We start from the raw sequence: 13,529 nt of genomic DNA, 5'->3' as shown, positions 1-13,529 counted from the left end.
CGGTGCACTCTCCGTCACTGGACTCTGGTGTGGCAGATCCAACAGCTTGCACGCCTCGGAGAGGGACTGTATCTTGCGCAATCGTCCTTGCCATTCGAAGGTGGGCCAGCAACTGCGTGAAAGGGTCACTCACAGGCTCCCCCCCTCTGGACCGGAGGCGCTGCTCTCTGTCACCCACAGCAATCCGAAGGGCCGCCACAATGCTTGGCGTCCCTCCGTGCTCCCCGGCTCCTCCGACCCTTTGGGTAATGCTTCTGGAACCGGTTCCTGGGCTGTCACATCCGCAGCACCAGAGTGACAGCTGGTCGTCACCGGCCGCCCGTCTTCAATCCACTCTGCCCGCGAGGAGCACAGGCCTCCGCTCCTCTCCACTCCGGAGTTCCTCCTACTGCGCATGCCTCTCCCCCAGCTGGTTGCTTCGGAGGACCCTCCTCCCAATCCGGCAGCAGGTCGCCGCCCTGGTTCCCCGCCTGCGGTCGTCCGGGTCGCTGTCAGTGCCGCTGCTTGCGTCTCCAGGTAGGATCGACCCGGCCTCACCGCCCACTGAAGTTCAGCTATACAGAGGGCCAGGCTGCCATCTTAGCCTCACTGCACGCTCCACTCCATAAAGGTCCGAAGTATCAGCCCCACCCACAAAATCGCAGACTCGAAGCTGTAGTTCAGCTGGGGAGCAGATCCACCACCCCCTAGGTGCTTTAGAGGGGGAAATACGCTAGATAGGGGCCGAGTTGGGCATCAGCGGGCGGGAAGACAAAGCTGCACACGTCCTACCCATTTGCCATCTTGGCCACGCCCCCATGACACTTTCAAATGGAAAATACCCGCCTTAAAATCACAACCATCAGTACTGCTGTTCATACTATATATACCATTCTGCCTTGAAAAAAACTTGGATTTTGTGAAACTAATTGCATGAAATTAAACATTGTAAACATTGCCAGTCTTAAAGCATTACAGCTATAGAGCTACCCTATGACAATGTCCCACACTTTTTTGCATAAAAAAAGTTCACAGCAAAAAAACACAAAAGTAAAGAATATAGGAGGCATGTTTTAACTTTTCTCGCAGTGGAAAAACACATTGTTAAAGGCCCTCAAACACAACAAAAGCTCATAAATCACCCCAGACAAAACTCTGTATTAAGCATCATGTTTAACAATGGAATATTCCACTGCTTCTACTCGTAGTGTAACTGCCTGCAGAAAGCCAATTCCCTATTTTCAAGGAATGTGGTATTCAGTAGCCAAATATTCCTGTCAAAGCATTTGTCGGACAATTTCATTAGCTACCATGCACAAATTAAGTTCAAAATAGATTTATGAACATTGAACATAAGGAGCTAAACACAAACTGTTTTCAACATTTGCAAACCAAATCTTTTCTCTAATGATGAAAGAATATTTTTTTGAAGGTTCTTCATGAGCTGCGAAAATGTTTGTGAATACTCATAACCATACTTTTGAATGCCAAATCCCTGCTCCATGGAGAGACATCATCACACGTACAAGTAAGTGTGAGTAAACTGTTTTATAGGTGTAAATCACATTTTTTGTAAATTTCAAGCTTAGTTGTAAACTAATATGAAAGAAAGCCAGTTTAGGTGCTGATATTACTTCGAGAATGAAGCCCTTCACAATCCAGTTCCACACTTGATCCAGCTGGAAATGCACTCCTGTTAAAGGCATGGTGATGGAGTACCCCCTAATTTAATGAGCATCAGCGTAAGGTGTTTCTCAAAGGTGAAACGTTATTCTCATGGAGAAACAATATTAGCAAGTGCATTTGCACTTGGTCACAACTTTCACATGAGCAAGTATACACATGTATATTTGCCATGCTAAACTTCAATTTATAGAACAAATCTAGTTGTATTGGTAAAATTGCATGATTCCAGTTTCTCTGATGTATTCCCCAAAGAAATTGTGTATGACAGAAAGCTGGAAATTGGCTTTCATTATATTAGTAAGCTGAAGGGAATTAAAGACAAAGGGGCAGATGTATCAAAGCAATTTTTAGTCGCAAACGCTGCGATTCGCAAAAAAGCAGTGTTTGCGACTAAAAATTCACAAAACGGTATGTATGAAGGAAATTGCATAGCAAAATTAAGGAATCACAAAATTAGTGATTCCTTAATTTTGCGTAAGCATTTAAGGAATCGCAAATTGCGATTCCTTAAATGCTATGCATCAAGCATTCATTTATTGCAATTTCTCCTTAAGAAATCGCAAATTACCACCAACTTCAAGTTGGTGGTAATTTGCGATTTCTTTCACAAATGCACTTTTTGGCATTTGTGAAGGTGCCATATGGTGCACATACATGCCCTTAGGGCATGTATGTGCGCCATATGCGCACACATGTAAATTTCAGGGGTGCATCAGGGTGTCCTTATGACACCCTTGCACCCTTGAAATTAGTCTCAATTTGCGATTCTCAAATTGCGAATCGCAAATTGAGAATATCTTCACATTCATTCCTATGGGCCTCCTGGCCCTTAGAAATGAATGGGAAATTATTCCTTAATTACGATTAGCAATTTGCTAATCGCAATTAAGGAATTTTAAGAAATCGCAAAAGAAATTGCGTTTTTTTTTTTTAGATACATACCATTTTGCAATTCTCAAATGGCGATTCTCAAAAAATCGTATTTGAGAATCGCAAATAGGTATTTTGATACATCTGCCCCCGTGTGACTGATTTAAGGTTTGGCAGAGAGGGCACACTTTCGCAACAGTGATAGACTACGCTCTCTGCCAAACTCCCGGCTGCCTGGCCAATTTAGAAAAGGGTGGACCAAAAGGTTTGTGGATGACAGAGCCTACTCCCGGACTGCTCGTCAATGGCCCATTGGAGTACGAGCCGTCGGAGGTTAGTTACCAAATTCTGATTGGGCGATCGGATGGATTTTTGTTTGTTGTCCGCCATCATTTGGACAAAAGTCTCATGATGCAGAGTCATTCATTTGCAATTTTCCAAAATCAAACGCCTGCTTTGAAAATGTGTTATTGTATGCAAAGCCTAAGTAAAACATTTCACTTGCCTCAACGGAATAAACTTTTAGATTTACCAAACACATATTTTAGCATACAACATGAGAAACCAAAAAAGTGAGCTTTTAAAGGTACCTGCTGCTGAGAAATGTAATTGTTGATGTTTTGTAAGGAAGCAACCTATAATTTTCCAATATAAATTGAGAATTCGCAGACATTATAAACTTCTCATTATATATGTGTTTTTTAAAAACGCTTATAAAAATGAAGCATATTAAATTAAATGTTGTTCCTAACATGTGAACAGAACATATAAGTATGGCTAAAATTCTGCTCCACATTTCCCTAACCACGAATTTATATTTAAATATATGTGCCAAGATGTTCTTTATAGGCCATATTGGTGCCACTTGTTGTTTTGAATCTCAAAGGGACCATTTATTGTGTTGTTGCTTCCAACATCCACTCCTTGCTTTTAGGAACCTCTCCTAGCTTCCTGAAATACTTCTCTATCTCGATTTATGACCAAATGAGCATGGGAAATTTACTTGTCCAATGAAATTATAAAAATCCTTATTGAAATATTTTTACGGTGTTCACTTTAAAACACATTATTTAGGCAGAAGACATTGAAAATGGATTACCATACATATTGTCTAGACTTGTTGCCTCCATGAATGTGTTATATATGTGCAATCTGCAAAGTTAGGGCCTGATTTAGATTTTAGCGGATGGATTATTCCATCACAACGGTGATGGATATCCTGTCTGCCGAAATATAAATTCCATAGGATATGATGGATTTATGTTTTTAACGGGCGGATATCCGTCACTATTGTGACTGAGTAACCCATCTGTCAAGGTCTAAATCTGGCCTAGAGTTTTCCACCAACCATCCAGAAACCCCCGCTCACCGCACCCTCGCACAGACGCCACACATTCGCCTCACTGGAGGATGCTCTTTCTCCACCCTGCCAAAGCCTGGAACACACTCCCACTACACCTCTGCACTTATCCCTCTCTTAACCACTTCAGGAAGGGACTCAAGACCTGGCTCTGTGACTGACACTTTTGGTACAGTGCTTGGATTCTCCCCGGGGTGATATGTCACGCTATACAAATACTGATTGATTGATTGTTTGAAGCCATCGAAGCTCATTGCGAAATATGTGGCTGAAAATAATATGAGAAGTTGTTATAACTTGGATAAATGCTATATGCAAAAGTTCCCTCAATTGTATATGTTGTGGAACCTATAACTTGCTTTGTGGTTGGCTACAGCTTTAACCATTTGTACATGCAGCACTGGTCCCATGCATATAGGAATTATATATGAAAGGAATAAAATATAGACAGAGTCAATCTATATTGCGAGTGACATGTCCAGCCCGACAGTGGTCTTCAAAGTTTACTCAATATATAGTTCAATATAACACAAAGAGTACCTTCCACAATTCAACCAGTGTGGAACACAAGCCTGTGCCCAGCACTAACAGAACGGGTACAGAGGTGGATATTGAGAGCGAAGAAGGGCTTTTTAAGGCAAAGCACGTTTTCTGTCATAAATGCAGTTGTACAGAATTTTTTAACAAAGCACCATTGCAACACATAGTAATCACGTTTTAGCATTAGGTGCTCGGTAGGTCGACGGCGTTTCGGACCCCCTAGTAAATCACGGGAACCATCATCAGGACATTTCAGTGAAAGCCTTAACAATAATCTAGCCTCTAATTGCCTAGAAAAAGGGGGGAAACAAGAGGAAATATATACATTTAGGAACAAGGATTTAAAAGGTTTCAAAACCAAGTGACTTGAAGTGACAAGTGCGGTGCTCCAATCAAAAGTGGATCGAGTTCAAAACAATTGTGGTGGCAAGGTGGCGCAACCGGGCATGCTGGTGTTAATTGCCCAGTCATTAGAGCAACTCGATTACATGCACTGTGGGTAAGGTTTAGCTGCTAAAAGCGATCGGGTGGTTATAACAGAGGGGGGGGAACAGGTACTTAATTAACGTGGGTTCTTGTAGAACCCACGTTAAGTACCTGTACAGTCCCCCTCCACGCACCACCGGCCCCGCCGAGCCCTCGATCGTGCATGTGTCACGACCAACACCTGACACAACCCGCACTCCGTTTTACCAAACCCATACCGGTTGCTTAAATCGTTTGATAGGTCAGACACTCGGCTTCACACGCACATGTGCGCCTGCTCATTCTCTGTTATAACCACCCGATCACTTTTAGCAGCTAAACCTTACCGACAGTGCATGTAATCGAGTTGCTCTAATGACTGGGCAATTAACACCAGCATGCCCGGGTGCGCCACCTTGCACCACAATTGTTTTGAACTCGATCCACTTTTGATTGGAGCACTGCACTTGTCACTTCAAGTCACTTGGTTTTGAAACCTTTTAAATCCTTGTTCCTAAATGTATATATTTCCTCTTGTTTCCCCCCTTTTTCTAGGCAATTAGAGGCTAAATTATTGTTAAGGCTTTCACTAAAATGTCCTGATGATGGTCCCCGTGATTTACTAGGGGGTCCGAAACGCCGTCGACCTACCGAGCACCTAATGCTAAAACGTGATTACTATGTGTTGCAATAGTGCTTTGGTAAAAAATTCTGTACAACTGCATTTATGACAGAAAACGTGCTTTGCCTTAAAAAGCCCTTCTTCCCTCTCTATATCCACCTCTGTACCCGTCCTGTTAGTGCTGGGCACAGGCTTGTGTTCCACACTGGTTGAATTGTGGAAGGTACTCTTTGTGTTATATTGAACTATATATTGAGTAAACTTTGAAGACCACTGTCCGGCTGGACATGTCACTCGCAATATACATTGACTCTGTCTATATTTTATTCCTTTCATATATAATTCCTGTATGCATGGGACCAGTGTTGCATGTACAAAGTATGTTCCCCGAGGTCCCTGCTGACTGATTTGGGGCCCCTTGTTGTTAACACAGCTTTAACCATGTCATAGATGCACATAGATGTTGGGAAGTGCAAGTTACTTAGCCCAGAAAAAGCCCATGACCAGTGCAACATCCATCTTAGCATCAGGCACAAGGATTGTACACAATTTAATGGGCATATTAATTTTTGTCCTTTCTTTATGGCAACATATTCTGTGCATTGATAGGCAATATTGTGCAGTGGCGGCTCGCAGAGGGAGTGCTGTCGGGCGGGGGAGGGGCAGGGTGGGGGGCAGTGGACTTGGACATATGACGGAACGGAGTAAAGTAAGTAAATGAATAAAACTATTTACGTTGTGCGCGCTGCATCACCGAGTTGGTGATGCAGCGTGCGCAAGGTACATAGTTTTATTTATTTACTTACTTACTTTACTTTGTTCTGTTGTATGTCCAAGTCACTACCCTCCACCCTGGCCCTCCCCCGCCCCGTCCCACAGCACTCCCTGTGCGAGCTGCCACTGGCATTGTGTGTATTCTTGATCAGCCAAGGCATGATGACCTTTTCCCATGCTGAATAAGGTATGTGTGTTTTTTGTGTCTTGTGTGTTCTTTCAAACCTGTTTGCAAACAGGTGTGTAGAATAAAACTTAATATGTACCATTGAACATTTATGTTTGCCAAGGGACGTCTTATTAATCTGCAAAACAGAGTGGGCTTCAACCACACTGAATCCAGAACCAAAACCGTACTTAAATGCATTTTCAAAATATTATTTAGTTTGTATTTCGAAACCATATGATGTTATACGTTCCAGTTCGCATGCACATAGTCCTGTGCCTGTACAGAGGTTTGTTAACGTTTTGGAATATATATACATACCTTAACATGCACACTAGAACCTTACATTTTGACTTATTTTTCCAAAATGATTCAATGTATTTTCATTTAACCAAGAAAAGGAACTGAACAGCGATGAGTCGACCATGGCATTAAATTTGGTGACTATCTGGTCGGCAGTTTTAAAGTAATACTCACACAATAAATTGCTATGAGAAATCCCATTATATTGGCATGTGAAAAATGATTTTGTGATCCCTTTATACCTTTTGATCTGTTTGCCCAATCTGTGCCACATTTGGCGGTATTTTAGATATCCTCCTGTAAATGTATTTCTCGTAAGGTTGCCTAAATTATTGAGGATGCAAACATCTGATTTCCTATTAAATTTAGCAACAATCTTGATTACACAGGGACTACAGAGGCATGACTGCACCTCTGTTATATGTGTTAAACGTGTACAGACGCTTTCAAGTATATCAGTAATTGTTAAGCACAATAAAGTGCGACTTTCGCGAAGATTAGCTCTCCATCTAGTCAATTCAGCATGTAAATGTGAGTAATGATTACAGTGTTGCTTTGGTGGGGGAACATTTAAATATTTTCCTTGTAATATCTTAGAACTCAAAGACTGTTTTAAAACACTTTAATCATTACCAGTGCATGCTTCAATTTCAGGCTGTGTTTATATGACAGCCATATTAACCCATTTCCATTAAACAGAATTAGGAAAGTGTTTTAGAACAAAGATGCCATGCCAGCCACATCATTGCCCCTTAGAACAAGACAGTTTTCTGCAGTGGAAATGATAAAGGAAGCCTTCCAAGTATGCATCAGTTTGTTCATTTAGAATTTAATAGGTTGACAAAATTAGCCCAATCAGGATTACTTTTCTTGAAGGATAGACTCCAATTGCAACACTAAATTTGCTACAGTAGGGAGAGGGTTATGTGAATAATAGTTTGACTTCACTGTGGAGCAGATACTTTGGAATTGACTGCAGTGTTATACAGTAGAACAGCCACTATGACATACTTTTAACAGAACACAGTCCCAGCTCTGCTCTCCGCAAACCGTCCGCTATAACTCCCAGATCTTCAAACAGTCCACTATACCTCACACCTCTCTTTGCTGGTACCTTTGCCTCCTTTTTTTACTCTAGCATCCAAGACATACCCACAGCTTCCTCCTGGTTTTCCTCTCCCACAACGTCATCATATTCACCCCTACACACCTAATACCCTGTGGAACCCTTCTTTTCCAGATCCGCCATCTTTGGATGATCTATGTCTCTTCAGCTTTTGCCAATTGTAGCATCAATCTTTCAGCATTGCCCCTTACCTGTCCTTCATAAATGTGAGAGATCAGTAATGATTGCATTGGCTGTTCTCCAATGCTTCTCCTGCTCAGCCGGGTGTGATGTTTAGGCTGCATCTGTTATGCCCCTTTTGCCTTTTTCAAAACTCATGGAAGTGTTTTTTGCTTGTCCAACACCTTCACTGAACTTGATCCTACCAAGGTGGGATCGAAGGGGACCAAAATAAAGGGATTCACGTGAGTCTCCTTGTGGAAGCAATTGTAAATGATTTTATGTTATCGCAGCACACAAATAAACATTGTTCATACTGAAACATGTATGCCTATTCATTTTTGCTTCTTCCAGTGCTATTAAACATCATTGTTTTCAAATATATTTTATACAATATTCTATCAAATTGGTGCCAAGAAATGCAAGTTGATTACTAAAGTGTGTGGACTTAGATTAGATCAATGTAGTATAAAATATATAAAACTGAAGGGCTGAGAAAACACGAATCATTTGAAAATATTAAACTTTTTAAGACTTCTTTTCAGTGATGTGTGGATCCAGTGTTGTAGAGCCATTGTTTGCGTTTAGGGAGTTTTCCTGTCATCACATATACAGAGTACAGCACTACTTTTGAGCTACGACAACAACCCGATATCCTTTCTGAAGATTACAACACTTTATTGCGTTCAAGCAGCTTTTCCTTCAAAATTCTTAGCTGCAGCTCTGGGCTCCTTCCCCTTCCAGAGGTCGCTTAGGCAATCTCGCGTCAGTCTTTCTAGTTAAATAATATAACACATTATTTTGTAATTGGATACCTTGATGAGTGTCTTTGTGCCATATACGTGCATCGAAGATATTTACTACTTTCTTTGGGATTTGGTTAACAATAGTCGTTCTTTCTGCTGGATAAAAGAAATGATCTTATCCCCCTATTTCTTTACACCTCAACAAATATGTCTGGAAATTTTGTATGATGAATCCGTGGAGCTTCAGTCCTTGTGTGCCAAACTAAAACCTGCAGAAAGACAAAGAATACATTAACACAGAGATCAGAAATCTAGGAAGAATGAAAACAGTAAGGCGCATTTTCCTATTGAAAACAACACCGCAATGTGTATCGATGTATTTCCTGCCTACTTGATAGGAAGATATAATTTTTAGCTACCTGACTGATGAAATTACCTTTCAATCAATCATCTGCAAGCCTCAGGTATGAAATATTACTTTTGGTCATATAGAATATCTGGAATGCCAGCTGAACAATCTGAATAGCTGTGCTATTGCAGATGATATTGGTTTGTAATGACATGTGGCAGGTGGGAATTTCATTTGACCAATTGTGATATGGCTTTCACTAAATTCAGTTGTAAAATACTGATCTTTGGACATGTACTGATGCACCCGACTAAATATGATCAATGAACATTAAAGGGAAATTGTTTTGGTAAGTAAAATCTAAATTGAACTCAACAGACACCACAAATTGGGATTTGAACTGGGTTTGCCAAAACCCATACTTGGCAGAAACTGCAACCTGCTCGTGAAGTGCATAAGTTAATCCGGACAAATCTTTTGGAGGGTCCCAGCAATTACTGGGCCCCAATAGTGACACCTGGGTACTGAATTTCCTGGGGCTCCTATACTTTCGAACTAGGGACCAGGTATCCTTGTTAGCGAGGCAGATCAGTCCAAGACTTATTCAGGTGTTCAGGGTCAGAAACTCAAAACTCAACAAATAAGAATCAATGATTACAATTCCAGTCTCAGTTTAAAAATAAAACATACTTTAATACATGCAACACTAAATACTACGCATAAACTTAGAACTATATAGCAGGTAGAACAAACAATGGAACACATTCTAAAGGGACTCACAATCTACAGGTGGTAAACGGAACAGTCAGAAAGTTCCACTAACCCCCTAGAGAGTACAACCCGTAGAACCGAGCCACCTTTCACGGTGTGTAACAGCAGATCCTAATGCCTAATCCCCCACCCAATATACCTATATAAACATATGGAAGCTCATTTGGTATGCAATTATAAAAATACTGTGCTTTCTGGCTTTGACAAAGGATGCTAAAACTGCTTTCAGCTATACGAAAATAGCCGTTTCACTGTGCATAGACACTTTATTATTGTTTCACAAACATGCTTCTATGTCGCTTTTCAATATTGAAAAGGCACACCGATTGACTTTAAAACAATTTCAGTATTAAACCTTAAATAGTGAACATGCAAACTATATTTCTTATGGATACTTCTGACTGTAGATTCCTCACCTCAAAAAAACTCACTAGATGCTTGATTGGATCTGGAAACGTTTTCCAGTAATGCTCGTGCATGCTGCTAGGTGGCGCTGTTTGGCTCTGCTCTGGCACTGTACCATCATGTGACGGAGTGGAGCTGCATAGAATCGCCATCCATGCACTGACGTCAGTTCGGTTTTTTCGCCACCCTCTGGCACGGAACCAGAGCTCTGCTCCTAAAATCATCAGCCAACTGACAGTGCAGCCATGATTATAAAATATAGTTGTCAGTCACAAACCAACATCAGGTGCGTCTCTGGTGTTCCGGCTTGGGACACGATCAAATTCATGTGATAATTCTTCCTCCTTCACCTGAAGGTGATGTGTTATTGAGAAGCAAAGTTGTACATTGCCAAACATAGGAGGAACCATCTCCATGCATAGAGAATGGAAAGGGGCGACCACTCGGTCCCCCCGAACGTATGGTTGGGTGCCCCGATCCTCCCGGGAAACCATTTTGGGCGGGGGGCGTGTCTCGGCTGGTATGCCCGAAGCGGCATAGCCGGGGCGCGCCTTTTCCCGCCCAAGAGGGGGTTGTCCTAGACACCTACACCGATGACCACGTCCAGTAGGCGTACCGGAGGAGGGTACACGCCCTCCCGAAGAAGAATAAATAGAGCGGGAATCCGAAGAAGCGTCCTCTTGTTCCTGTGGTCTGAAGGCTGCACCCACTCGTTGCTCGTGAGCCCTCGACAGAACAAGCGGCAATTTTGAGAACTTGTAATTCTTGTGTTTCTCTTTCAGTGATTTAAGGCGAAGAATCCAGGACCGTGTTGATCGACTCGGAACGGATAGTCGAAACCATGTCTGGCAAGAAGGCAGGAAAGGGTTCCGAGACAGACAAGGTGCTACGCATGTTGGTGAACCCGATAGCGGGCATGGAACGAAAGGTCGGACAAGTCCCAGCGCTTGGTCGAGATTTGGCGGTCGTCAAAAAACAACTGGCTGCAATGAACAAGCCTGGTAACTCTAAGAAGGTAATAGGGCCGGCCTTGCCGGGAATCGTCCCCGAGGGTAGAGGGAAACGGGTCAAGAGGAGGGCGGTTGCAGGGGAGGTTCCGGTCCCTGAGGTGCCCCGGGTCACCCCTGTCACACCAGCTAATGACCCGGTACCAATCCCAGACGCGGGTCAACCGATCCTGGTTGTGATTACGCCCGCTAACGATGAGGATATGCCTCCTGAACTGGCCACCCAGTTGGCCGCATGGCTCAATAAGAAGGCAGGGGGTGCTACGGCGCCCGGAGACACGGCCGAAGAGGCCAAGTTACTAATCCAGCAGTTGCGGCAGTCGCGAGATGCCGCGAAGGCGAATCTTCCTCTTGTTTCCCCACAGGTGAAACCGGAAGGACCGGCAGCTGGTCGCGAGAAAACGGCGGGAACAACAACCGAACCGGGTAAGCTCGCTTTGCCGCTGGCGGGAGAGGGCTCATTACCCTCAAGGCGGGAGAGGGTGGTACAACATATCCAGATTGCCACGAAAGAATTGATATGGGCAGACAAGTATGTCAATATGTTTTCGTTGTTAACTGACCATCGAGAGATGGAATATGCTAAAACACACAAAGATTTGTGGCACCCGAGCGTCTGGCGCGCCAAGATGGCGGAGTTTAGGGTGGAGGAGACGATAACGAATTGGGCGAAGGCCTTTGCAATGTTTACTGTGAATATTGGTGAACGTAAGCCCGAGGTATTGACTGAACTGTCTTGTTATCAAACTCGTATAATGGATTTTTATGAAATGTATGAGGGGGACGAATGGAAAGGTTACGACATGAAATTCCGTAAAGCAAAAGAGTATGATTCCTCTCTGACATGGGACTGCCTCGACTCGATTTCTTGGCATAAGCAGCTCCTGCCTGGGATGGCTGGGACATCCTCGCCAGGCGGAAGTGGGTCGGGGGTTTCCCGCCAAAAACCCGCTGTGCCTTTTCGAGCAGGCGCCGGTGGTGATCACCAGCCGAAGACCGGCGGGAATGGTGGAAAGCGGGGGTCTGTTGGGGCTTCAATCGAGGTAACTGTAACAGACCGCAAGGAACATGTAGGTTCAAGCATGTGTGTGCGGGCTGTGGGAATTCCTCACACCCGGAGAGTTCATGTAGATCCAAAAATAACGGGGGGGGAGGAAAGGGAGGCTCCAAGCAGGAGTGAGGCTGATCGTTGTGACCAATTGCCTACACCCGTTGATCTCATGGCTATGACTCCTTGGTTGAACAAATACCCTGATCATGTCTCCGCTGGGGTGTTGAGGAAGGGATTCTTATACGGCTTCCACATCCCGGCGGGGGATTTTCGAGGGGAACCTTTTTGTAAAAACTAGCTATCAACGCAGCAGAATCCAAGTGTGGTAGAGAGAAAACTTGCAAAAGAAGTGAGTCTAGGGGAGTGGCAGGGGCTTTTCAGCGCCCGCCAGTGGCGGATTTCATCTGTTCCCCATTAGGGGTCGTCCCGAAGAAGGAACTGGGGGAGTTTAGGCTGATCCATGACCTGTCTGCTCCAAGGGGTTTCTCGGTGAACGATGCTATTGACCCGGAAGTTTGTTCGGTGCGGTACACGTCATTCGAGGGCGCTGATGGCAAAATCAGATATCGAATCAGCGTTCCGGTTGCTCCCGGTACACCCACAGGATCAGCGTTTGCTAGGTTTTGCTTTCCAAGGGAGTTATTACATGGATAAATGCATGCCGATGGGTTGCTCCATTTCTTGCGCCTATTTTGAAAGATTCAGCTGTTTTTTACAGTGGGCATTCACCGAGGCCACAGGGCATAGGCATGTTATGCATTATCTAGATGACTTTCTGTTCTTGGGAGCAGCCGGCGACACGAAATGTGCGCAGGCGCTACAGGATTTTTGCATCCTCATGAGGGAGTTTGGAGTCCCATTGGCACCAGGTAAAACGGTTGGACCATCTACTTCACTGGAGTTTCTGGGAATTGAGCTCGATTCTGTGGAGGGGTGTTTCCGTTTGCCGGTAGGAAAGGTGGCTAAATTTAGGGCTTCCCTGGAACTTTGCCTTGGTAAGGAGAAAGTGACCCTGCACCAGTTACAGCAAACAGTTGGTCAGCTTAACTTTGCCTTGAGAGTTATACCAATGGCCAGCCCCTTCTCACGCTCTATTGCACAAGCTATGGTTGGTCTCAAAGAAGGACACCACCGTACGAGACTGTCTGCA

The 13,529-nt window shown here is 43.8% G+C and overlaps 1 protein-coding gene across 1 annotated transcript in view; it reads right to left on the bottom strand.

Annotated features, from left to right (window-relative positions):
• Positions 1-8,987: 8,987 nt before the first annotated feature.
• LOC147716871 (galactosylgalactosylxylosylprotein 3-beta-glucuronosyltransferase 1-like) overlaps positions 8,988-13,529 on the bottom strand; it is a 353,353-nt gene continuing 348,811 nt past the window's right edge. The window contains exon 4 of the mRNA XM_086920449.1: positions 8,988-9,065. Coding sequence (XP_086776575.1) covers positions 8,988-9,065 — 78 coding nt within the window. The remainder of the gene's footprint in view (positions 9,066-13,529) is intronic.

The sequence above is a fragment of the Lissotriton vulgaris genome, chromosome 5 (genome assembly GCF_964263255.1).
Source record: "Lissotriton vulgaris chromosome 5, aLisVul1.2, whole genome shotgun sequence".
Lineage (NCBI taxonomy): Eukaryota > Metazoa > Chordata > Amphibia > Caudata > Salamandridae > Lissotriton > Lissotriton vulgaris.
This window is presented reverse-complemented; position numbering and strand designations above follow the sequence as displayed.